The sequence below is a fragment of the Neoarius graeffei genome, chromosome 16, assembly GCF_027579695.1.
Source record: "Neoarius graeffei isolate fNeoGra1 chromosome 16, fNeoGra1.pri, whole genome shotgun sequence".
In the NCBI taxonomy this organism is placed as follows: domain Eukaryota; kingdom Metazoa; phylum Chordata; class Actinopteri; order Siluriformes; family Ariidae; genus Neoarius; species Neoarius graeffei.
Window position 1 is genome coordinate 57893893 of NC_083584.1, and position 24897 is coordinate 57918789.

The 24897-nt window shown below is 41.9% G+C and overlaps 1 protein-coding gene across 3 annotated transcripts in view; it reads left to right on the forward strand.

Moving 5' to 3' along the window:
* Window positions 1-24897, forward strand: part of LOC132900893 (calcium-activated chloride channel regulator 1-like) — a 48516-nt gene that overhangs the window by 19191 nt on the left and 4428 nt on the right. The window contains exons 1-13 of one of the 3 annotated variants that reach the window (XM_060943238.1): window positions 4483-4572; window positions 4678-4713; window positions 10040-10177; window positions 10274-10424; window positions 10584-10689; window positions 10845-11007; window positions 11181-11411; window positions 18123-18347; window positions 18486-18666; window positions 20460-20566; window positions 20650-20859; window positions 20976-21246; window positions 21343-21507. In XM_060943238.1, coding sequence (XP_060799221.1) covers window positions 4570-4572; window positions 4678-4713; window positions 10040-10177; window positions 10274-10424; window positions 10584-10689; window positions 10845-11007; window positions 11181-11411; window positions 18123-18347; window positions 18486-18666; window positions 20460-20566; window positions 20650-20859; window positions 20976-21246; window positions 21343-21507 — 1987 coding nt within the window. In that variant the 5' untranslated portion in view covers window positions 4483-4569. Of the gene's footprint in view, window positions 1-4472; window positions 4714-10039; window positions 10178-10273; window positions 10425-10583; window positions 10690-10844; window positions 11008-11180; window positions 11412-18122; window positions 18348-18485; window positions 18667-20459; window positions 20567-20649; window positions 20860-20975; window positions 21247-21342; window positions 21508-24897 lie in introns of those variants that run through there. The other 2 variants (XM_060943237.1, XM_060943236.1) reach the window with 2 other exon arrangements.

Here is a 24897-nt window from a genome sequence, read left to right on the forward strand (position 1 = left end):
GCACTCAACACTCGCCGCCATCTTCATAGAATGTCCACACATTTCCCGCGCAAGTTGCGTTTTCCAGCCCAAAATTATGTTCAAAACCCGCCAAAATGCACTTAAAACCAATCTGGCAACACTTGCGCGGCGCAACAGGCGTATGACGTAAGCACGCTGCTTGTGCGAGCACATAAAACCTAATAGAAAATGCATTGGGAGCAGGATTTTCGAAAAAAATGTACGTACCATTAGTGTCAATGGGAGATTTTGGGGCAAATCTGAACCTGACAGAAATCGCCCAAAAAGGGCGTGGCTACACCAGGCGCAACCTTAGCCTGATTGGACAATGACATTACTGTTGGTAGTAGGAGTAGATTAAAAAAAAAAAAAATCTCCCTCCCTGTTTGGGAGTGTGTCGCCCAAATCGCCCCTATTAACGAGCCGCCAGTGCATGTACCGTAACAGATTTTAGCTGTTGATTCCACTTGACACAGTGACAAGCAATCAGATTTGCTGTTACATACAATATGTATCATGGACACTCAGTGGTTGCCATGGCTCCCCTCAGCACATAAAATACTGGCTGTGACGTTACCTCAGTACCAGTATGTGAGGATTGAGCTCATGGTAGGTTACTCAAAGCACAGCACTGTACTGAAACTGTGAAAATAACGTAATGCAATAACACAGCTAAAATTATATTATACTTAAGAAGGTGGCGAACACATTGCACTTAACAGAATGAGTCAAATTGGTTGTGTAATGTTGTTACATATTGATATGATCGTTAGCTACCTTAGCTCAAAGGCTAAGCTAATATTTGCTAACTTCTTCCCATGAAGCTGTGCCGAGAGACTGCTGTATATTAACGTGACCAACCAGTGGGTTTCCTTGCTGTCCTACAGGTACATATGTTTATGTTTGGGTTTATGTTCATGTTTATTAATTATTATTTATGAATAATCTGGCCAGTATGTGAGGATTGAGCCCATGCTGTGCCGAGAGACTGCTGTATATGAATGTGACCAACCAGTGGGTTTCCTTGCTGTCCTACAGGCAATAAAAGTGCATTCAAACACTGAGAAAGTGTTGGTCTTTGTCACAGAAACACAACACAACGCAGACGACGGTTACACACACTCATATGCAGGTCAACCACATTTTTGGAAAGCTCTTTTGATTTTGAAAGGATGCTGAATGACTGGTTTTACAGGTGTGCAAATTCATACTTATACTTCAAAGATACAAGAAATGGCGACATTATAGTTCCTGGAAACAAAGGACAATAAAATAAAATGCATATTATTTAAATATTTGTTTGGTGGCCAATAACATCCACGTTTTGTTTTTTTGAGCAAAATTTTAAAATTGAATATTTTTTTCTGAGAGAAGGATTTGTCGTTTTTGGATGGATGGATGGATGGGTTTACAGTGCGGGGGGAAACTTTTCAGGAATCTTTCGTGCAATAAATGGCAATAGCCTGCTACTAAAATGTGTCTCAACATCAAGCATCCTGTGTGTGTGAACATTACTGTATATAATGTCATGAATTGTAAAATACTTTTACAACCCCGATTCCAAAAAAGTTGGGACAAAGTATAAATTGTAAATAAAAACGGAATGCAATAATTTACAAAATCTCAAAAACTGATATTGTATTCACAATAGAACATAGACAACATATCAAATGTCAAAAGTGAGACATTTTGAAATTTCATGCCAAATATTGGCTCATTTGAAATTTCATGGCAGCAACATATCTCAAAAAAGTTGGGACAGGGGCAATAAGAGGCTGGAAAAGTTAAAGGTACAAAAAAGGAACAGCTGGAGGACCAAATTGCAACTCATTAGGTCAATTGGCAATAGGTCATTAACATGACTGGGTATAAAAAGAGCATCTTGGAGTGGCAGCGGCTCTCAGAAGTAAAGATGGGAAGAGGATCACCAATCCCCCTAATTCTGCACCGACAAATAGTGGAGCAATATCAGAAAGGAGTTCGACAGTGTAAAATTGCAAAGAGTTTGAACATATCATCATCTACAGTGCATAATATCATCAAAAGATTCAGAGAATCTGGAAGAATCTCTGTGCGTAAGGGTCAAGGCCAGAAAACCATACTGGGTGCCCATGATCTTCGGGCCCTTAGACGGCACTGCATCACATACAGGCATGCTTCTGTATTGGAAATCACAAAATGGGCTCAGGAATATTTCCAGAGAACATTATCTGTGAACACAATTCACCGTGCCATCCGCCATTGCCAGCTAAAACTCTATAGTTCAAAGAAGAAGCCATATCTAAACATGATCCAGAAGCGCAGACGTCTTCTCTGGGCCAAGGCTCATTTAAAATGGACTGTGGCAAAGTGGAAAACTGTTCTGTGGTCAGACGAATCAAAATGTGAAGTTCTTTATGGAAATCAGGGACGCCGTGTCATTCGGACTAAAGAGGAGAAGGACGACCCAAGTTGTTATCAGCGCTCAGTTCAGAAGCCTGCATCTCTGATGGTATGGGGTTGCACTAGTGCATGTGGCATGGGCAGCTTACACATCTGGAAAGACACCATCAATGCTGAAAGGTATATCCAGGTTCTAGAGCAACATATGCTCCCATCCAGACGACGTCTCTTTCAGGGAAGACCTTGCATTTTCCAACATGACAATGCCAAACCACATACTGCATCAATTACAGCATCATGGCTGTGTAGAAGAAGGGTCCGGGTACTGAACTGGCCAGCCTGCAGTCCAGATCTTTCACCCATAGAAAACATTTGGCGCATCATAAAATGGAAGATATGACAAAAAAGACCTAAGACAGTTGAGTAACTAGAATCCTACATTAGACAAGAATGGGTTAACATTCCTATCCCTAAACTTGAGCAACTTGTCTCCTCAGTCCCCAGACGTTTACAGACTGTTGTAAAGAGAAAAGGGGATGTCTCACAGTGGTAAACATGGCCTTGTCCCAACTTTTTTGAGATGTGGTGTTGTCATGAAATTTAAAATCACCTAATTTTTCTCTTTAAATGATACATTTTCTCAGTTTAAACATTTGATATGTCATCTATGGTCTATTCTGAATAAAACATGTAATTTTGAAACTTCCACATCATTGCATTCTGTTTTTATTTACAATTTGTACTTTGTCCCAACTTTTTTGGAATCGGGGTTGTATTTTGCTGAATTCATTCTCTGAGGAACACTACAAAAATAATTGAACACTGGAGATTTCTTTACACTTCATTTTCCTAGAATCCGCTGTCACAAGTGTTATGTGCATTTTTCTCAGATACAATTCAGAAAAAGTATGGAAGTGAGCCTCGGATTATTCTGCAAGAGTACACCCCTGCTAAGGAAACCAGCATTTATTCAAAATATTTATTCAAATTCATAGGTTTAAGATACCCAATGATGAGGATTGTTGCTTTTTATTGTGACATTTGTTTTGTTTTATATTTTTTCTTTCAGAAGCAAACCAAGTGCTAATGTTATAAACTGTGAACTGACGGGGGGGGGGACCTAACTTCAACACATTAAAAGTAAGGTAATTATAGTGTTTAGCAAACTTGTTGTTGCCAGACTGATCTTTTTGGTATTCACAAGTTTTTTCCAGAAATATATCTACAAGTTTGCATGTGAACCATTTTCTTGATGAAACTTTCCTTTGAAACTCCACAGCTTTGTCATGCAGCAGGACACGCAGCTCCTCAAAATAGCACTCAGAGTGCACAAACCTGTTGCTTGGTGAAATTTTAAATGCACCCTCCACACCCTTACAGAAATAGAACAAAACACGTTCTTGCTTATCTTGATTATCGCACTATGTATTTCAGCTGAGGGCGGCACAGTGGTGTAGTGGTTAGCACTGTCACCTCACAGCAAGAAGGTTCTGGGTTTGAGCCCAGTGTCTGACGGGGGCCTTTCTGTGTGGAGTTTGCATATTCTCCCCGTGTCTGTGTGGGTTTCCTCCGGTTTCTCCCACAGTCCAAAGACATGCAGGTTCGGTTAACTGGTGGCTCTAAATTGACCGTAGGTGTGAATGTGAATGGTTGTTTGTCTCTCTGTGTCAGCCCTGCGATGATCTGGCGACTTGTCCAGGGTGTACCCCGCCTTTTGCCCGTAGTCAGCTGGGATAGGATCCAGCTTGCCTGCGACCCTGTAGAACAGGATAAAGCAGCTAGAGATAATGAGATGAGAACTTTCCATTGAAACTCCACAGCTTTGTCATGCAGCAGGAAACGCAGCTCCTCAAAATAGCACTCAGAGTGCACAAACCTGTTGCTTGGTGGAATTTTAAATGCACCCCTCCACACCCTTACAGAAACAGAACAAAATACTTTCTTGCTTATATTGATTATTGCACTACATATTTCAGATGAGGGTGGCACGGTGGTGTTGTAATTAGCACTGTTGCCTCACAGCAAGAAGGTTCTGCTTCTTCATATTTCAGTTGCAGATTGCCAACAGCTAATCTGACTTTGTAATTGGAACTTTTTTTTTTTTTTACAAAATATAAAAGAACAAGTGATAACGACTCAAAAGTTTAATTAAAATCAAATCCAGATTTATGGTTCAGTTCTGCAATCATGGTACTGACTGCGGTGTTGGTGTTTCTCAGTGCACTGGGACCTGTTACAGCAATTCGACTGGATGGAAATGGGTACACTGATATTCTCATTGTTATCAACCCACAGGTGCAAGAGAATGAAGAACTGATCAATCAGACCAAGGTATTTATTCATACATGTTCCAATACCTTTAGGATTCAAAGTGATATATGAAATTGATAACATTAGTTACAGTATTGTTACCATAACATTTTTAGATAGTTAGCTATTGGGTGGGTGGCATGGTGGTGTAGTGGTTAGCACTGTTGCTTCACAGCAAGAAGGTTCTGGGTTCAAGCCCAGGGGCTGATGAGGGCCTTTCTGTGCGGAGTTTATATGTTCTCCCCGTGTCTGTGTGAGTTTCCTCCGGGTGCTCCAGTTTTGCCCAAAGACATGCAGGTTAGGTTAATTGGTGGCTCTAAATTGACTGTAGATGTGAATGGTTGTTTGTTTTTGTGTGTCAGGCCTTTGATGACCTGGCGACTTGTCCAGGGTGTACCCCACCTCTCGCCCATAGTCAGCTGGGATTGGCTCCAGCTTGCCTGCGACCCTGCACAGGATAAGTGGCTACAGATAATGGATGGATGGATAGTTATTGGGTTAGTGAATTAGTTAGTTTGTCATATCCTCACATATAATGTGATTTATATATATCACATTATATAAAGATATATCCGATGTATATTTTAGTGCCATACTATGGAGATGATCTGATATCGACACAGGTGTTTAAAATGTAAATGCACACATTTGCATTCAGAGTAACTATAACTTTGTTTTCTGTAGAAACTGCATTGAAATAAATTTGGAGTCAGGCACATAAATATTTATGAAATTTATTGTAATTTTAGCTGCTTACCAGAGTCTACTGGAGTTTAAGTATGTATACTGAATATGAGCTTGAAGTTCAGCCTTTCACCTTTCATTTAAAGGGAATTTCCATCCATATGAATGGCGTAGGGATTTTTTAAATTTTTATACAGTGGTGCTTGAAAGTTTGTGAACCCTTTAGAATTATAAATATGCATAAATATGACCTAAAACATCATCAGATTTTCACACAAGTCCTAAAAGTAGATAAAGAGAACCCAGTTAAACAAATGAGACAAAAATATTATACTTGGTCATTTATTTATTGAGGAAAATGATCCAATATTACATATCTGTGAGTGGCAAAAGTATGTGAACATTTGCTTTCAGTATCTGGTGTGACCCCCTTGTGCAGCAATAACTGCAACTAAACGTTTGCGGTAACTGTTGATCAGTCCTGCACACCGGCTTGGAGGAGTTTTAGCCCATTCCTCTGTACAGAACAGCATCAACTCTGGGATGTTGGTGGGTTTCCTCACATGAACTGCTTGCTTCAGGTCCTTCCACAACATTTCCATTGGATTAAGGTCAGGACTTTGACTTGGCCATTCCAAAACATTCACTTTATTCTTCTTTAACCATTCTTTGGTAGAACGGCTTGTGTGCTTAGGGTCGTTGTCTTGCTGCATGACCCACCTTCTCTTGAGATTCAGTTCATGGACAGATGTCCTGACATTTTCTTTTAGAATTTGCTGGTATAATTCAGAATTCATTGTTCCATCAGTGATGGCAAGCCATCCCGGCCCAGATGCAGAAAAACTGGTGCAAACTATGATACTACCACCACCATGTTTCACAGATGGGATAAGGTTCTTATGCTGGAATGCAGTGTTTTCCTTTCTCCAAACATAACGCTTCTCATCTAAACCAAAACATTCTATTTTGGTTTCATCCAGCCACAAAACATTTTTCCAATACCCTTCTGAATTGTCCACATGATCTTTAGCAAACTGCAGACAAGCAGCAATGTTCTTTTTGGAGAGCAGTGGTTTTCTCCTTGCAACCCTGCCATGCACACCATTGTTGTTCAGTGTTCTCCTGATGGTGGACTCATGAACATTAATATTAGCCAATGTGAGAGAGGCCTTCAGTTGCTTAGAAGTTACCCTGGGGTCCTCTGTGGCCTCGCCGACTGTTACACGCCTTGCTCTTGGAGTGATTCTTTGTTGGTCGACCACTCCTGGGGAGGACAACAATGGTCTTGAATTTCCTCCATTTGTACATAATCTGTCTGACTGTGGATTGGTGGAGTCCAAACTCTTTAGAGATGATTTTGTTACCTTTTCCAGCCTGATGAGCATCAACAACGCTTTTTCTGAGGGCCTCAGAAATCTCCTTTGTTCATGCTATGATACACTTCCACAAACATGTGTTGTGAAGATCAGACTTTGATAGATCCCTGTTCTTTAAATAAAACAAGGTGCCCACTCACACCTGATTGTCATCCCATTGATTGAAAACACCTGACTCTAATTTCACCTTCAAATTAAATGCTAATCCTAGAGATTCAACTACTCTTGCCACTCACAGATATGCAATATTGGATCATTTTCCTCAATAAATAAATGACCAAGTATAATATTTTTTGTCTCATTTGTTTAACTGGGTTCTCTTTATCTACTTTTAGGACTTGTGTGAAAATCTGATGTTTTAGGTCATATTTATGCAGAAATATAGAAAATTCTAAAAGGTTCACAAACTTTCAAGCACCACTGTAGAAGGTCCCCTCTTTTTAGGAGACCAAACATAGCAACTGGCTGCTGAGCTGATCCCTGGCCAGGTGTGTGTTATTCTCCCATTATTCACTTATAAGTAAGCAAGTGGACAAAGTAATGGACATAAATTAAACTGTCATTTTTAATACTTTCAAATAAAATCCTTTGCAATCAATCTGCCTGATGTCTGGAACTCGTAGACTTCACCAGACACTGTGTTTCTTCCATGATGATGCTCTGCCAGGTCTTTTCTGAAGCTGTCTTCAGTTTCTGCTTGTTCTTGGGGCATGTATTCTTCAGTTTAGCCTTCAGTAAGTGTAAGCAGCTCAGTTGGATTCAGGTCAGGTGACTGACTCGGTCAGTGCAGAACATTCCACTTTTTTGCCTTGGGCTGGTTTTCAAGTATACTCTGGGTCATTGTCCATCTGCACTGAGAAGTGCCGTCCAATGATTTATACAAACAAACAAAAATCTAGAGTTGTAGTCTAGTCTTTCCTCTGCATTGGATTGACCTTGTTCTTTCTCCTGATCAAAAGAAATTATATCCAAGATCTTTATTACCCAACATTCTTCATGAAACATTACATAACTTTATGATTGTCTTTCCTTAAGAGATTTAATCAGTTGTTTTAAATCTTTCTGGATAACTCTCAAAATACTGAAGTTTCAGCAGAAGTAAGATGACTGAGAACTCAAGAGACCAAGCACCAGGTTCCAATTAAAGAGATGGTTTATTGTGTGCATGAAGATCAGTGGCAAAGCCAGACAATTTTTCTAGAGGTGGCCAGACTGAGACCATTGTTCACACAGGGGTGGCACATAAACTGATATCTTCTTGTTGTTATTTTTCTGTGTGGCAAGCCACTGTAGGTCTAGTGATGTTTCTTGGTCACTCAATCATTAATTTGGGCAGGCAGTGATCGCCATGTAGAATTACATCATGAAGACCTGTGAATGTCACTGTGCACACACCTGACCTTCACCAATCGTGCATTTCCCAGTGCCCCGCACTGAATCAGGCTCTGATGTATGGAGGTCTGATTACAAACAGAATCCACCAAAGCCTGATGTGTACCCCCTTGAATACTCACAAAGACACTGTATGTTCCTGCTCGATCAGGGGAAGCCTGCGGTGCATCAGGAAAGCAAATCAGGAGCCCCACTTCCTTGTGGAAGTGCTGATTCCAGGAAGTCCCAGCCTTCCCACCACACTGACAGACCTGCTGAGGCTTGCTCCCAGTTCTGGTGGGCATGGATGAGCCCAGCTGTGAAGGGGGGGGGGGGCTAATGGCAGCACAGACATGGAAGTAGAAGGGAGAGGAGAAACATGAGGACAGACACAAGTATGGGGAGCAGGTTTCAGGGGAACTGGACCCTATCTCCGCAGGGCTGGGGTAAGGGAGGGGCGAGGAGAGAGAGGGAGGGGGAGAAAGTGAGTGAGAAAGAGAAGCTGTGGGAGCGCCTGCTCCCAGAAACACCATCAGGTGATCCTCTGCCAGCCGGATTGCCTCCTCCAGCAAGGCTGCATTGTGACACTGGATCCATGTTAAGCTCTCACTTGGAATGTTGGGTGACAAACTGCACCAGTGTCACATGGTCAATGACATCCTCCACATCGCACTCGCCTGCCCATAACCACTGTCGGCAGGCATCTCGGAGCTGCTGCACAAATACAAAGGGGTGGCCGACTTTGCTGTAGGCCCAGTGTACAGAACCACAGGTGATGCTCTTCCGAGCCACAGCCGACTCGTTGCAGTATAGTCTGCTTGAAGTCCAGGTACTCCAGCATGCTGGTAGCCAGGAGCTGTCGAGCCACGGGCTGTGCTTCCCCAACAGGAGCGTCAATAGGTGAGCTGCTCACTGCGAGGTTGGCCACAAGCTCGCCTCTGCTACATTCTTGAACAGCTCAAGGAAGGCTTCTGTGTCGTCCTGCGGCCACATCTTGACCAGCTGCACAGGAACGCTGGCCACAAGAGTGACCACTGGAGTACCCGCCGGCTGGACCAAGCGCCGCATCACCTGCCGGTCCTTCACCTGACCTTGCAAAGGGCCTGGAAGCGCTGTACTTGCTCATTGGACAGTGCGAGCAGCTCTTGGTGCTGACATTTGAGGTTAACAGTGAGAGTCTGGAGGAGCTCCCTGACTGGTGTGGACTCCATGGTGGCATTTGTTCCTCAAGTCCTGGGTTTCAGCACCAGTGTAACAATTTTATCAGAGTAGGCACTGAGGAACTGGAGACAGATGCTGCAATTCAAGGTGTGTTTTACTTTGTCACTTTTCAGTGCTATCTAGGCTTATGCACACAAATATACACATGGGGAGATACAGCTCTCTCTCTCGGTACTGGCTTTGTGAATGACACACAGACACGTGCTAATAGACAGCCAGTAACTGGACATAGATGTAACAAGGTACACATTACCTGCTGGTTCAACCTGCCTTCTTGCTGTTAACAGCTGACCCTCAACCACATCCTCGCTGCCACAGGGATCTTGTGGTAAGAAAGGGTAGCAAGGGTTGTGAAATGTTCTGACTAAACATTTCTGACCAAACTAAATCCACCTTTTCCTGAAAATGTTTGGTCTAGCTTTGTGGTCTTTTTTAAATTTTGCTGAAACCTGCCGGAGCCACACATATTCTAAGATTTTTGGTGCGCTTTCTACTCAATAAAAATTGTGATTATTTTCTTTTTCCTGTTATTTATATTTGTTTAGGACACATTATCGGCTCAACCTAAATAAATGTGCTCATATTCACTAATATTGAATTATACATGTAAGATGTAATGTGAATTTCCCTTACTTGGGATCAATGAAGTTTATCGTACCTTATCCATAAATTTTCTTTCCCCGCTGTCTCCACAGGAAATGATCATCAATGGATCAAATTATCTATTTGAAGCTTTAGACCACAAGGTGTTCTTCAAGGAGGTGAAAATACTCGTCCCATCAAACTGGACAACAGGAAAGTATGAGAGAGCAAGTAATGAATCCTATGAAAAGGTACACCATTTATTCAGTTTTGTTTGAATATATAGTGGTGATAAAGAGGCTGAAGGTACAAACCTGCACAAAATGTCATTTACATTTTATTTTTAGGGCAGAATAAGAATTGACAACCCACATCCTTCATTTGGTGATGATCCATACACTCGTCAGACCAAAGGCTGTGGAGAGGAGGGTGAATACATTCATTTCACACCAAACTTCTTGTTAAACAATGATCTCATCCAAGTATATGGACCTCGAGGTAAGAGGCCAGTTTGTGTAAAACACACACACACACCTTCATGGCCAAGCATTTCCTCTTTAAAATGTAATTGCAATCATAAACTGTGATCAAAAAACACCAGGTATTACACAGACTGATAAGGCTGATTTATATTTACCTTTCTCGGTTTACTTTCAGGACGGGTTTTTGTGCATGAATGGGCTCATCTCAGATGGGGGGTATTTGATGAATATAATAAGAAAGAACCCTTCTATGAGAAGCTTGGTGAAATTCTACCAACAAGGTTTTATTATCACTTTTCAATATCTGATCAGTGAATGTAAATGGACTTTATACCAATATTTATCAATAATATGCTCCATTTCCTTTTCACATGATGGCCCTGGTCTGAATAAAGTAGCTACTAATGGTGAATAAATAAATTAATTTTCTTTTCAGGTGTACTGATAAGATTTCTGGCCAATGGCATGAAATTATTAATCAACAAGCTCGACCTTGCCGGGTCGTTGCAAATGGCAAAGCAACATCCAGCTGTGAATTCTTTCCAGATAAAGTGCAAAAGACAAATGCCTCAATAATGGACCTACAAAGTTTAGAGTCTGTGAGTATAACAGTTACTAAAACATTTTCAAATCAATTTTAACAAATGCTCAAATAGTGGGAGTGTTATGAGAGCGAACACAAGCAAGTCTGTAGTATGGGGTCATCACTTTGATGTGAATGACTTTACTTTTGGTGTGATGCCTTTATTATAAGCAGGGTTTTTTTTTTTAGGTAAAAGCATTTTGTCAAGAAGGGGAACACAACATTGAAGCCCCCAATGAGCAGAATATGAAGTGTTCAAACAAAGCAACACAAACAGTCATCTTTCAGGATTCCGTGGACAAAGATGCCCTACAAAATCTAACGCGTCTTCCATCTGCACCACCAATTCCAACATTCAAAGTCATACAGAGGGGACCTCGGGTCGTCTGCCTCATCCTTGATGTCTCAGGAAGCATGAGCGTGAGTAATATCACATAAAAACAGCCTCCAAAGCAAAACTGGCTTCAAAAATCAGTAGAATGTAACGTAGCACCTCATCAGTTTCCGGCACAGACATGGGCTTGAGCAGAACATTAGAGACTGTCCCTTTGGTGTAGAGCATGGGCTTGGCAATGGACACTGCTCTGTTAATCTCAGACATGCTCATCGGCATTGGTGGGGCATGACACCAGAAATCCCCTTGTTAATCTCTGGCAGAAGCAAGACCTCAGAAGTCACCTTGTTGACCTCCGGCAGGAGCTGAGCCAGGTTGGTTGTTTTATCGATTTCTGGCATGAGCTCTGGGATGGAGGCCATCTTCTCTGCCTCTGGAAAGAGCAAATCACTGGAGGCTGCCCTGTCAGCCTCTGGAGGGAGCTTCTCAGTCAAGGCTGCCATGTTAGACTCTGGTATGTCCATACAGACTTCAGCCCCAGCCTCCCTGAAAAATTTCTGGGTTCTCCTCCCTCAAGAGGAGTCGGAACAGACACTTAGTTGATGTGCTGGTCATCTTTTCAATAGTTGGGTACATGCTCAGATTGCCACACCTGGGAGGATTTTTTTTTTCAGGGTTTGCTCCCCTAGATCTGCTGTGTTTAGCAAAACCAGGGGCACCACAGAGAGGCACAATAGATGGTTTTCATCATGTGAAATGCTAGATGGTGTGAGAGGGAAGCCATATTTTGCACATCACATAGTACTGCATATGGGGATACCAGTCTAGGACACCACGGAGGCCACGAGAAAGGTACTATTCTCCCAGTGATCCTTACCCCTACCAAGCAAAGCCCAAGCTTGGAAAGCCTGTCATAAAATGGACAGCATTTGACGCTCCAACCTGCCAAACTCATTGAAATTAAACCTCTTAATAATAATAATAATAATAATAATGTAACACCCCTTGGATCCGAATGAGAGTCTCAACTGATGCATTAGATTTATTTTCTTTTCTTCACCACTGAAGCCAGGATGTACAAAGACAGGATGCAGCAGTCTCAGTCCATTCACCTAACAGCACAGTGAAAACTGCACCAGGACATACAAACAGGTTTCATGGATACAAGCTTCATTATATTAAAAACTACAAGGAGCCATATTAAATTGCACGAGACAAAATTACACAAAACACAACTCATACATGCATAGAAATGACAAATCATCATAAATTAATAAAGTACACCATACCTCACTGGGCTCACCAAGGAATGCAAACAATCTCATCTCATCTCATTATCGTTAGCCGCTTTATCCTGTTCCACAGGGTCGCAGGCAAGCTGGAGCCTATCCCAGCTGACTACGGGCAAAAGGTGGGGTACACCCTGGACAAGTCACCAGGTCATCACAGGGCGGAATGTAAACAATATGATACAATAATCCTTTCTTCCATCATTAAACGGGCATCAAGTCCAAACAAAGTTCGCAGTCTGAGGTAAAACTCGTGTGGGCCCAAGCAAGCATGTCGGCTACATCTTCACTAGCTGCTGGCTTCTCTTTGAAAATCTCATCTCCCTTTGTGCAAACTACGGTGCCCCCAAAAGGACAAATTTCGACACCACAAATACATACAATTTCTGGTCACAAATTCACACACATTATATTAAAAGACATACAACATACAAATACACAAATATTTCCCCCATAACCCATCCCATACAAATTTCATAAGCAATACAAATTTCAAAGTGATCCTTTACAATAAATAAATAAATAAATAGATATGTTCAATTTATATCACACCTTTCTCACAACCAAGGTTGCGTTACAATTAGGGAAGGAAGGAAAAATATGGTTCTCTTCAAGTCAACCACTGAACCAATCTTAATGTATAGCTTAGAGACCTGGACCCTCACTGCACACCTCCATAAATGCTTCAACAGTTGCTGCACCAACTTGCTCTGCAGGGTTCAGGGTTTGTCCTGTTAGTACCACCCCACCTTGGACCAAATCTATCGTACCCTGCTGAGATTAAGCACCCGCCTGAGCCAGGTCACTGCAAGGAACACTGAGATTAATTTCACTGAATTGGGCAGTGCGATGGAAGACCCTGTCTGCTGCCATGACATTGTACGTAGTCTCTCAACCAAGGCCGCACAATGATGATGACAGCCACTAAAGCTTGTCACCAAACCTAGTGGAATCTCTAAGGCATGGGTGCTTGAGGAGGTATTTAGCCCACTGGCATGCTGGCCCCGTGAGTCAGTGGAACATACATCCCACCCATATACTTTCTTCAGGTTTGGATTCCACCAGGCTCTCATGAAAATTACACTGGAGCAGGAACCCTTTTGGAGCGTAATTAATGCCACCATAGGGAGTCAGGATATGAATCCATGTTCACTGATAGAACTACGTTGGGTGAGATGCCAGCATGGTGCTCCTGCTGTTTGGCCGTTCCTGTTCTCCTGCTGCATCCATATTATGTGACAAAGCATTACTTTAAGGATAAGTGAGAACAGGATGCAGAAAAACACTTATTGGAGCAAATACAACTCTACATTATGAAGGTTTGGAAACATGAAAAGGTCAGTTGATCTGCAAACAAAATAACAAGGAAGACAAAATGCAAAAACCAGGAGATGAGGCAAAGTCACAAAATCAGAAAAGCATACACAAGAACAACAGCTGGGTTGTTTGTCTTAAAGAGAACCAAAACTTTGCAAAGGAAAAAAGGCAAATGCAAATAAAAGAAACACATGAAAACTATCAAGATGCACAGAAATGTAAACCAATCCCAAAAGAAGGGAGGAGACAAGACAGAAACCAAAACAAAACAGATGTGGTAATGTAAACAAATAAAGGACTCCCCAGAAGTCCAGCAGCGTGATGCGAGCTGCGAAAGCACAGAGTTCGGTTCGAGAGGGACTGATATGACAGAGTCCATAGCAAACTCTGTGTCCTCCTTAAGATTAGGCATTATAATTCACACTAAACTGAACATTAAATCTAATATTAGATAAACCTTCCATTGTGTTTTCTGAGAGAGTAATGTTTTTGTTGTTATTTTTTGTTTGTTTGTTTGTTTTTACTGTTGCCGGGTGCAGTGAATGAACTGACATTAATTTGATTATGAAAGCAACAAAATTTCCCAGACTTCTTTCTGGGGATCGATATGATTGGACCTGGACTTCCAGAGTCTGTTATCAGAATGGCATCCATAGCAACAGTCTGTTGTTTATAGCAGTGGTCTGCTATAGAATGCCATAATGGACCAATCAGAATCGAGGATTCAACAAAGCCGTGTAATAATTTAAAATAAAGGAGATAACCTTCTTGACATAACACAGGAAATGTATGCTCACATGAATATGTGGAGTTGAGAAAAACTGAGTTTGAATGTCTTTCACCTCGCTGTATGCAAACTTTTGGAGATAACTGTACAGACAGACAGCTCAAGATGGACTGTAAATTCAGCATTTCACTCAGTCCTGAACTTCTGTGCACTCATTTGCACTTAGTCATGATACATGAGAAGCAGCTGACCAACAACAACTTTAAAGCCAATTGTCCAGTTATTTATAGTCTCCTGAAATTAAGGAATGATGTAGAAAAGAATAAAGAAAAAAGTGTTATTCCTGTCAGGAGAGTTTATATTTTACACACACACACATATATATATATATATATATATATATATATATATATATATATATATATATATATAAATAAATAAAATTTCTCTGACACGCACACAGTCTTACAAAAGTATTCATCCTCCTTGGTGGTTGTCCTGTTTTGTCACATTACAAGCTGAAATTAAAATAGATTTTGGGCGGTTATACCATTTGATTTAAACAACATGCCTATCACTTTAAAGGTGGAAATTGTTGTTTTATTGTGACAACAATAAAACAACAATTAGTATTATCCACTGATCACACACTAAAGTAAACTATCTTAACAATAAATAAGATGAAAAAAACAGAAATCTGGAGTGTGCATAGGTATTCACCCCCCTTTCGTATGAAACCTCTAAATAAGAGCTGGTCCAACCAATTCACTTCATAAGTCATATTGTTGATAAAGAGCCACCTGTGTGCAATCAATGTCACATGATGTCTGTATAAATCAACTTGTTCTGGAAGGACCCTGACTCTGCAACACAACTAAGCAAGCAACATGAAAACCAAGGAGCCTCCAAACAGGTCAGAGACAAAGTTGTGGAGAAGTATAGATCAGGGTTGGGTTATAAAAAAAAATCCCAAACTTTGAATATCCCAGGGAGCTCCATTAAATCCATTATAGCAAAATGGAAAGAATATGGCACCACTACAAACCTGACAAGAGAAGGCCGCCCACCAAAACTCACAGACCAGGCAAGGAGGGCATTAATCAGAGATGCAACAAAGACACCAAAGATAATACTGAAGGAGCTGCAAAGATCCACAGCGGAGATGGGAGTATCTGTTCATAGGATCACTTTAAGCCGTACACTCCACAGAGTGGGGCTTTATGGAAGAGTGGCCAGAAAAAAGCCATTGCTGAAGAAAACACATTTGGAGTTTGCCCAACAGCATGTTGCAGACTCCCCAAACACATGGAAGAAGATTCTCTGGTTAAATGAGACTAAAATTGAACTATTTGGCCATCATGGGAAATGCCATGTGTGGCACAAACCCAACACCCTGGGAACATCATTCTTCCAGGGAAGCATGGTGGTGGCAGCATGATGCTGTGGGGATATTTTTCATCTGCAGGGACAGGAAAGCTGGTCAGGACTGAAGGAAAGCTGGATGGCACTAAATACAAATCAATTCTGGAGGAAAACCTGTTTGAGTTGGCCAGAGGTTTGAGACTGGGACGAAGGTTCACGTTCCAGCAGGACAATGACCCAAAACATACTGCTAAAGCTACGCTGGAATGGTTTAAAGGGAAGCACTTAAATGTCTTGGAATGGCCTAATCAAAGCCCAGACCTCAATCCAATTGAGAATCTGTGATATAACTTGAATATTGCTGTACGCCAACACAACCCATCTAACTTGAAGGAGTTGGAACAGTTTTTCCTTGAGGAATGGGCAAAAATCCCAGTGGCTAGATGTGCTAAACTCATAGAGACATTGTGGTGGGAAAAAAAAACATAATAAAACCCGAGGCTGTCAGAAAGAAACGGACAGAATATAAGTTTATTATAGTACTTCTTGCAAGAAGACTTCTCCGAACCCAGAGAAGTAATCTCCATTTCCATAGACCCTGTTTTATACTTGCCAAAATTACAATAACATAACTTGCATATCAGATATGTTCTTAACCTCAGGGTGTTCAGCCTTGGCATCCTCTCTATCGCTACCTCGCTATCTTCACACATATATGTTTACAGTAACCTTGCAAAATAAAACAGTGACACAAAATGACATTCTTTAGCTTATATAAACATGAGACACAGTGTCTGACCTTCTAAGAATCTGAGACACCCAGAAATTCTCTAAAAATTCTATTTTTCCTCTCCAAAGTATCTCTAAAGCTTACCTTTCTAAAGATCACTCAAGTCATAAGAATTGTCTAAAAATTTAATTTTTCTCTACAGACATACCCCAAGAGACTTGCAGCTTTAATTGCAGCAAAGGGTGGCTCTACAAAGTATTGACTTGGGGGGGGAGGGGGGATACCTATGCACACTCCAGATTTCTGTTTTTTCATCTTAACTATTGCTTGTGATACAATAAAACAACAATTTTAATCTTTATAGTGGTAGGCATGTCGTGTAAATCAAATGGTGCTCACCCCGCAAAAATCCATTTTAATGACAGCTTGTAATGTGACAAAACAGGACAAACACCAAGAGTGATGAATACTTTTCAAAGACACACATACTAATATAAATAAATATGGCACGGTGGTGTAGTGGTTAGCGCTGTCTCCTCACAGCAAGATGGTCCAGGTTCGAGCTCCGTGGCCGGCGAGGGCCTTTCTGTGCGGAGTTTGCATGTTCTCCCCGTGTCCGCGTGGGTTTCCTCCGGGTGTTCCGGTTTCCCCCACAGTCCAAAGACATGCAGGTTAGGTTAACTGGCGACTCTAAATTGACCGTAGGTGTGAATGTGAGTGTGAACGGTTGTCTGTGTCTATGTGTCAGCCCTGTGATGACCTGGCGACTTGTCCAGGGTGTACCCCGCCTTTCGCCCATAGTCAACTGGGATAGGCTCCAGCTTGCCTGCGACCCTGTAGAACAGGATAAAGCAGCTAGAGATAATGAGATGATATATACACACACACACACACACACACACGTGTGTGTGTATATATGTATGTCTGCATGAATATTCCTTGTTGCAGTTACCACATTAATCACTGGAAGTGTTGCTAAATTTAACAAAGAATATTTTAAATTATGTGCATGAGACACTAAATCAATGTCATGAAATCATAATGTGTGTGCAAGATTTTATCACAAGATTAATTCACGATTTACTTTTCATGATGTGTTACTGAATTCATCAAATAATTCATTCATTTTTGCTAGTGTAATGCACTTTCCTGTAAAGAAAAAATGTCCAGGGCTTGAAAGGGAAGCTGATCAAGCACTCATCTGACACACTAACAGCTCACTTTTAGTAAAAATTGTTTGTCGTTTTTACCATTAAAAAAAAAAACTACAACTGACAAATCAAGTGAAAGTCATCAGCACATGGCAGATACTCAAATTATCTTTGTATGTTTGTAGAAAATGCCTAATATTTTATTGTTTTTCTCTTTAAAGGGTTCAAAAATAAAAAACCAACGCCGATCTGCCACAGTTTTGTTAAACCAGTGTGTACAAGAAAAAGAGACTGTGGGGATTGTGACATTTAGTTCTGATGCTCAAGTACTAAGCAACTTGACTTTAATAGATGGACAGGCTTCAAGAGACAGTCTAATAAACAAGTTGCCAACAGTTGCAGGCGGAGGTACTGAAATCTGTAAAGGCCTCAGAAAAGGCTTAGAGGTGAGAAACACATGTAAAAACTCCTCCTATATTCTCTCACTAAATTCCACTGTCAAAGTATTAAATTATGAAAATTCTCTTTGTTTAAGAATTAAGAACGAATTGGAAGATAATTAATGACGACTTTGTTCATTTCAGCTTCTTCGATCAAATGATAATGCATCAAATGGAGATGAAATAATTTTTCTGACAGATGGGATAGCAAATGATGATGTTGGAGCTTGTTTACAGGAAGCTATTGACAGTGGTGCAATCATTCACACTATAGCATTTGGCCAATCTGCCGACCCGGTACTGAAAACCATGGCAGAGAAAACAGGTGAGGTTTTTGTTGTTGGTTTTTTTTTTGCATACAGTGGGGCAAAAAAGTATTTAGTCAGTCACCAATTGTGCAAGTTCTCCCACTTAAAAAGATGAGAGAGGCCTGTAATTTTCATCATAGGTATACCTCAACTATGAGAGACAGTATGAGAAAAAAAATCCAGAAAAATCACATTGTCTGATTTTTAAAGAATTTATTTGCAAATTATGGTGGAAAATAAGTATTTGGTCAATAACAAAAGTTCATCTCAGTACTTTGTTATATACCCTTTGTTGGCAATGACAGAGGTCAAACGTTTTCTGTAAGTCTTCACAAGGTTTTCACACACTGTTGCTGGTATTTTGGCTCATTCCTCCATGCAGATCTCCTCTAGAGTAGTGATGTTTTGGGGCTGTCGCTGGGCAACACGGACTTTCAACTCCCTCCAAAGATTTTCTATGGGGTTGAGATCTGGAGACTGGCTAGGCCACTCCAGGACCTTGAAATGCTTCTTACGAAGCCACTCCTTCGTTGCCCGGGTGGTGTGTTTGGGATCATTGTCATGCTGAAAGACCCAGCCACGTTTCATCTTCAATGCCCTTGCTGATGGAAGGAGGTTTTCACTCAAAATCTCACGATACATGGCCCCATTCATTCTTTCCTTTACACGGATCAGTCATCCTGGTCCCTTTGCAGAAAAACAGCCCCAAAGCGTGATGTTTCCACCCCCATGCTTCACAGTAGGTATGGTGTTCTTTGGATGCAACTCAGCATTCTTTCTCCTCTAAACACGACAAGTTGAGTTTTTACCAAAAAGTTCTATTTTGGTTTCATCTGACCATATGACATTCTCCCAATCCTCTTCTGGATCATCCAAATGCTCTCTAGCAAACTTCAGACGGGCCTGGACATGTACTGGCTTAAGCAGGGGGACACGTCTGGCACTGTAGGATTTGAGTCCCTGGCGGCGTGGTGTGTTACTGATGGTAGCCTTTGTTACTTTGGTCCCAGCTCTCTGCAGGTCATTCACTAGGTCCCCCCGTGTGGTTCTGGGATTTTTGCTCACCGTTCTTGTGATCATTTTGACCCCACGGGGTGAGATCTTGCGTGGAGCCCCAGATCGAGGGAGATTATCAGTGGTCTTGTATGTCTTCCATTTTCTAATAATTGCTCCCACAGTTGATTTCTTCACACCAAGCTGCTTGCCTATTGCAGATTCAGTCTTCCCAGCCTGGTGCAGGTCTACAATTTTGTTTCTGGTGTCCTTTGACAGCTCTTTGGTCTTGGCCATAGTGGAGTTTGGAGTGTGACTGTTTGAGATTGTGGACAGGTGTCTTTTATACTGATAACGAGTTCAAACAGGTGCCATTACTACAGGTAACGAGTGGAGGACAGAGGAGCCTCTTAAAGAAGTTGTTACAGGTCTGTGAGAGCCAGAAATCTTGCTTGTTTGTAGGTGACCAAATACTTATTTGAACGAGGAATTTACCAATTAATTCATTAAAAATCCTACAATGTGATTTCCTGGATTCTTTCCCTCCATTCTGTCTCTCATAGTTGAAGTGTACCTATGATGAAAATTACAGGCCTCTCTCATCTTTTTAAGTGGGAGAACTTGCACAATTGGTGGCTGACTAAATACTTTTTTGCCCCACTGTAATATCACAGAGAGGCTGTTTTTGCATTTCACTGTTTTATAGTTTCAGTTCAAAGTCAATTTCATATTCAGAGAACAATGGATTGATTAGCAGGACATCACTGTAGATTTACAACATTTTTAACACATTGGATTTTGATTATCATTCATACAGGGGGAGAATTTAAAGTAGCAAATGAGTCTGTAGTTTCCAACGAGCTTCTGGATGCCTTTTGCTCAATTACAATGTTTGATGGGAATCCAATCGCTCAGCCCATTCAGGTTAGTGATAAACTTCCACTGTGAGAAATCTCAATCTTACCAGTCAGAGTTTTCACATAATATATTTACTTTATTCCAAACAGCTTGAAAGCACTGCAAAGAATGTTGCAGATTGGTTTAATGGAACAGTTCCCATTGACCGGACTATAGGAAATAACACCGCCTTTACAATCACCCATGAAAGAAGTGCACCCACTGTGTACATAAAGTCACCAAGTGGTTTGGTTTACGACCAGAGAAACACCTCTAGCATTGGTAGTACAATCACTTTTACTGTTCCAGGAACTGCAGAGGTAAAGCTTTTTACTGTTATTTTGACTAAATACAATAAGGAAAAAAAAAACACAGCATGAAACAAAAAATACAAATAAATAAATACAACACTTTCCTTCCCTGTGTTGCCTGGCAGCCTGGAGACTGGAAATACAGCTTCCTCAATAATGAATCAACTGCTCAGGCAATAGGTTTAATCGTAATGAGTCGAGCGGCCCGTGAAGATGTTTACCCAGTCACAGTTACAGCCAGAATGAACCAACAGACCAGTGATGGCACCAAACCCATGGTCGTGTTGGCTGAGGTCAGTCAGAATTATAATCCTGTGGTGGGGGTCACTGTTTGGGCGAACCTGACGTCAGATACTGGGCACTCAGTACAACTGGAGCTACTTGATAACGGAGCAGGTAACAGTTATAAAACGTCATCTTGCATCAAATCATAAGTTCAGGTGAAATTATTACATTATCCACACTTTTCTGACTATAAAATAACTTTTACAGGAGCTGATGCTTTCAAAGACGATGGTGTCTATTCCAGATATTTTACAAAATTAAAACTTGGAAAATACAGTCTGAAAGTGAGAGTGGAAAATCAACGTGGAGGAGTCCAACTTTCCTCACGCACACACAGTGGTGCTCTGTATGTCCCTGGATATATTGTGGACGGTAAATATTGTGCACTATTTTCACTCAGCCAGAATTAACCACTATTACACAGAACACCTCATGGAACTGACTGGTTCCAGACACAGACACAGGGAGAACATGCAAACTCCACACAGAAAGGCCCCTGTTGGCCACTGGGCTCGAACCCAGAACCTTCTTACTTTGAGGCAACAGTGCTAACCACCATACCACGCTCTCAATAACATGAAATTTTAAAATAAGATCAGAAGTCTGAATTCTTTCAAAACAGTCACTTATTTTCTGACCAGAATTTGGACTGAGTTCATGGATGGATGGATAAGGTTGCATCGATCCATTCTACTTTGTAGAGTAGTTCTATAAATTATTGAAGTGCATGTAGTAAAATGGGAATAGTGAGGTTGAAAACATTAGTGTCAGGAATGCAGCATTGACGCAGATGTAATCGCAGGTAAGTGTTTTAGTTACAAGTGTGCTATATGTACACAAATACAAGGTAAGGTCAGAGTAACTAAATGAAACTGAAAGCAAACAAAGCAGAGTCATAACACAGAACATAAACCAGAATCAGAGTCATTACACATGGCTAGAAACAAACATGCCAATCAAAACAGATACAATACTTCACATCATGTTAATGGGGACAGCGTCCTTTTAAGTGCGCGCTGACAGTGCTCCAAATCAGCAACAGGTGTGTGTAATGATCCAATTGTCCCAAGGGTGTGCACAACGTGCTCTGTGCACATGGACACGTGCAGCTGCTCGAGCAGTACCAGGCTTGAGCATGTGAAGGCATGACAGAACCCCCACCAAAGAGCTCCCTTCAGGAGCTAAAGTTGTCTTTGGGCTGCCTCGGGGCCTGCCATGAGAAAACGTCCACTCAGAGCTCCACGTTGGCTCTGGGTGGACATGGCACCAGAACCTGGGCTTAGGTGGGGGATAGGCTCAGGCTGGGCCTTGAACTGGGGTAGGAGGATTGACAGGGGCTCAGGAGTAGACACTGGCTTGCGTGTGGACTCAGACATGGAATCAGGCATGAATGTGAGTTCAGACATAGACTTGGGCTCAGGCTTTGACATGGATTTGGGCCCCTGACTAGACATGGACTCCAAATTGGACATGGACTCAAGTTCCGGATGAGGCATGGGCTTGGGCTGAGGACTAGATTTGGGCTCCAGACTAGACTTGGACTTGGGCATAAACATGGTTTCAGGCATGGACATGGGCTTCACCATGGACCCTGGAATCAGCATGGGCATGAATTCCAACATGGGCATGGATTCAGGCATGACTCTGGGCTTGGACAACATGGACATGGACTTCAATCTTGGCATGGGTACCAACATTTGCATGGGCATGGATTTGGACATGGGCTTTGATCTTGGCATGGGCAATGGAATTAGCATGAGCATAAACTGGGACATGGGCATTCATCTTGGCATGGGCAGTGAAGTGACGACGTCCTCCCTGAAGCTAGACAGTCGAGTCAAGAGCTCATCCTCCCTGAAACCTGGCAGCGGAGTGAAGAGCTCACCCCCCCAAAACCTGGTGGTGGAGTGAGCAGTGGAGTGGAAGCCACCCCATCAGCCTCTTGTGCAGGCTCCAGAGCGGGCACTGAAGTGGAAGCTGCCCCGTTGGCCTCTTGTGCAGGCTCCGGAGCGGGCAGTGGAGTGGAGTCTGCCCTGTCAGCCTCTGGCACTGGAGCGGTGACCATCCTGTCAGCCTCTGGTGCTAGCTCTGGAGTGGGAAATGGGGCGGAGGCCACCTAATGGCCTCCCGCGTCTCAGCCCCCCTCCCCCCAAAATCTGTGGGAGGCAGAATGAACACATTCAAGTATAAATTGGACTAATCACAATTTTAAAAATTCAGTCCCGGAAAAAATCAAGTTAGTTTCACTTTAAATTTGAGGCGAAACATCAAGATGCAGTCAATGACACCATTAACTTCATACAATCCCAATTCCATAAAAGTTGGGATGCTGTGTAAAATGTAAATAAAAACAGAATGCAATGATTTACAAATTCTTTTCAACCTATATTCAATTGAAGACAACACAATAATAATCTCATCTCATTCTCTCTAGCCACTTTATCCTGTTCGACAGGGTCGCAGGCAAGCTGGAGCCTATCCCAGCTGACTATGGGCGAAAGGTGGGGTACACCCTGGACAAGTCGCCAGGTCATCACAGGGCTGACACATAGACACAGACAACCATTCACACCCACGGTCAATTTAGAGTCACCAGTTAACCTAACCTGCATGTCTTTGGACTGTGGGGGAAACCGGAGCACCCGGAGGAAACCCATGCGGACACGAGGAGAACATGCAAACTCCGCACAGAAAGGCCCTCGACAGCCACGGGGCTCGAACCTGGACCTTCTTGCTGTGAGGTGACAGCGCTAACCACAATAATAATAATTTAAATTTATATAGCGCCTTTCACAAAACCAAGGACGCTTTACACAGGAGTTACACACAAAAAAAAGGTCACACTAGGAAAAGTGTGAGGTAAAGAGGAAAGTTTTCAAGTTAGCTTTGAAGGAAGAGAGAGTGGAACAGTCACGAAGCGATTGTGGTAATGAGTTCCAAAGTTTAGGAGCAGCAGCACTGAATGATCTGCCACCCATAGATGCCAGTTTAAAACATGGGACAGTCAAAAGTCCACAGACAGAAGATCTGAGGGAGCGGGAGGGACAGTACAAATGAATTAGCTCACAGAGATAGGAAGGGACGAAACTATGAAGAGCTTTATAGGTTAAAAGCAAGATTTTGTATTTAATCCGAGAGATAACTGGCAACCAATGCAGTTGCTGTAAAACAGGAGTAATGTGAGCAGTGCGTTTGGTGAGTGTGAGGACTCTAGCTGCTGAGTTTTGGATGTACTGCAGGCGATTGAGCAATGTGGCAGGGAGACCATAAAAGAGAGAATTGCAATAGTCAAGACGAGAAAAGATAAACGCATCGACCAACATTTTGGCATTAGTTTCAAAGAAAAGAGGGCGGAGACGTGCAATATTGCGGAGGTGAAAGAAAGCATTCTTAGTAATGAGTTTAAAATGGGGTTCAAACATAAGGGTGGAGTCAAAGAGAACTCCAAGGTTTTTTATAACTTGGGAAGGACGAATAGACACACCATCAACATCAATAGTGAAATTGGAGAAGTTCAGAACCTGTCTTTTGGTACCTACTAATAGAACCTCTGTTTTGCTAGCATTAAGTTTAAGGCAGTTCTTATGCAGCCATTGCTTAAGGTCAGTGATGCAAGTCCTTAGCAGCTGAACAGAGGCTACGGAAGGGGTGATGGTGATGTAGATTTGAATGTCATCAACACAAAGACAAGATGTTCAACCTGATAAACTTTTTTTGTGTGTGCTTTGGTTTTTATGGGTGTGGGGGGGGTGTCAAGATATC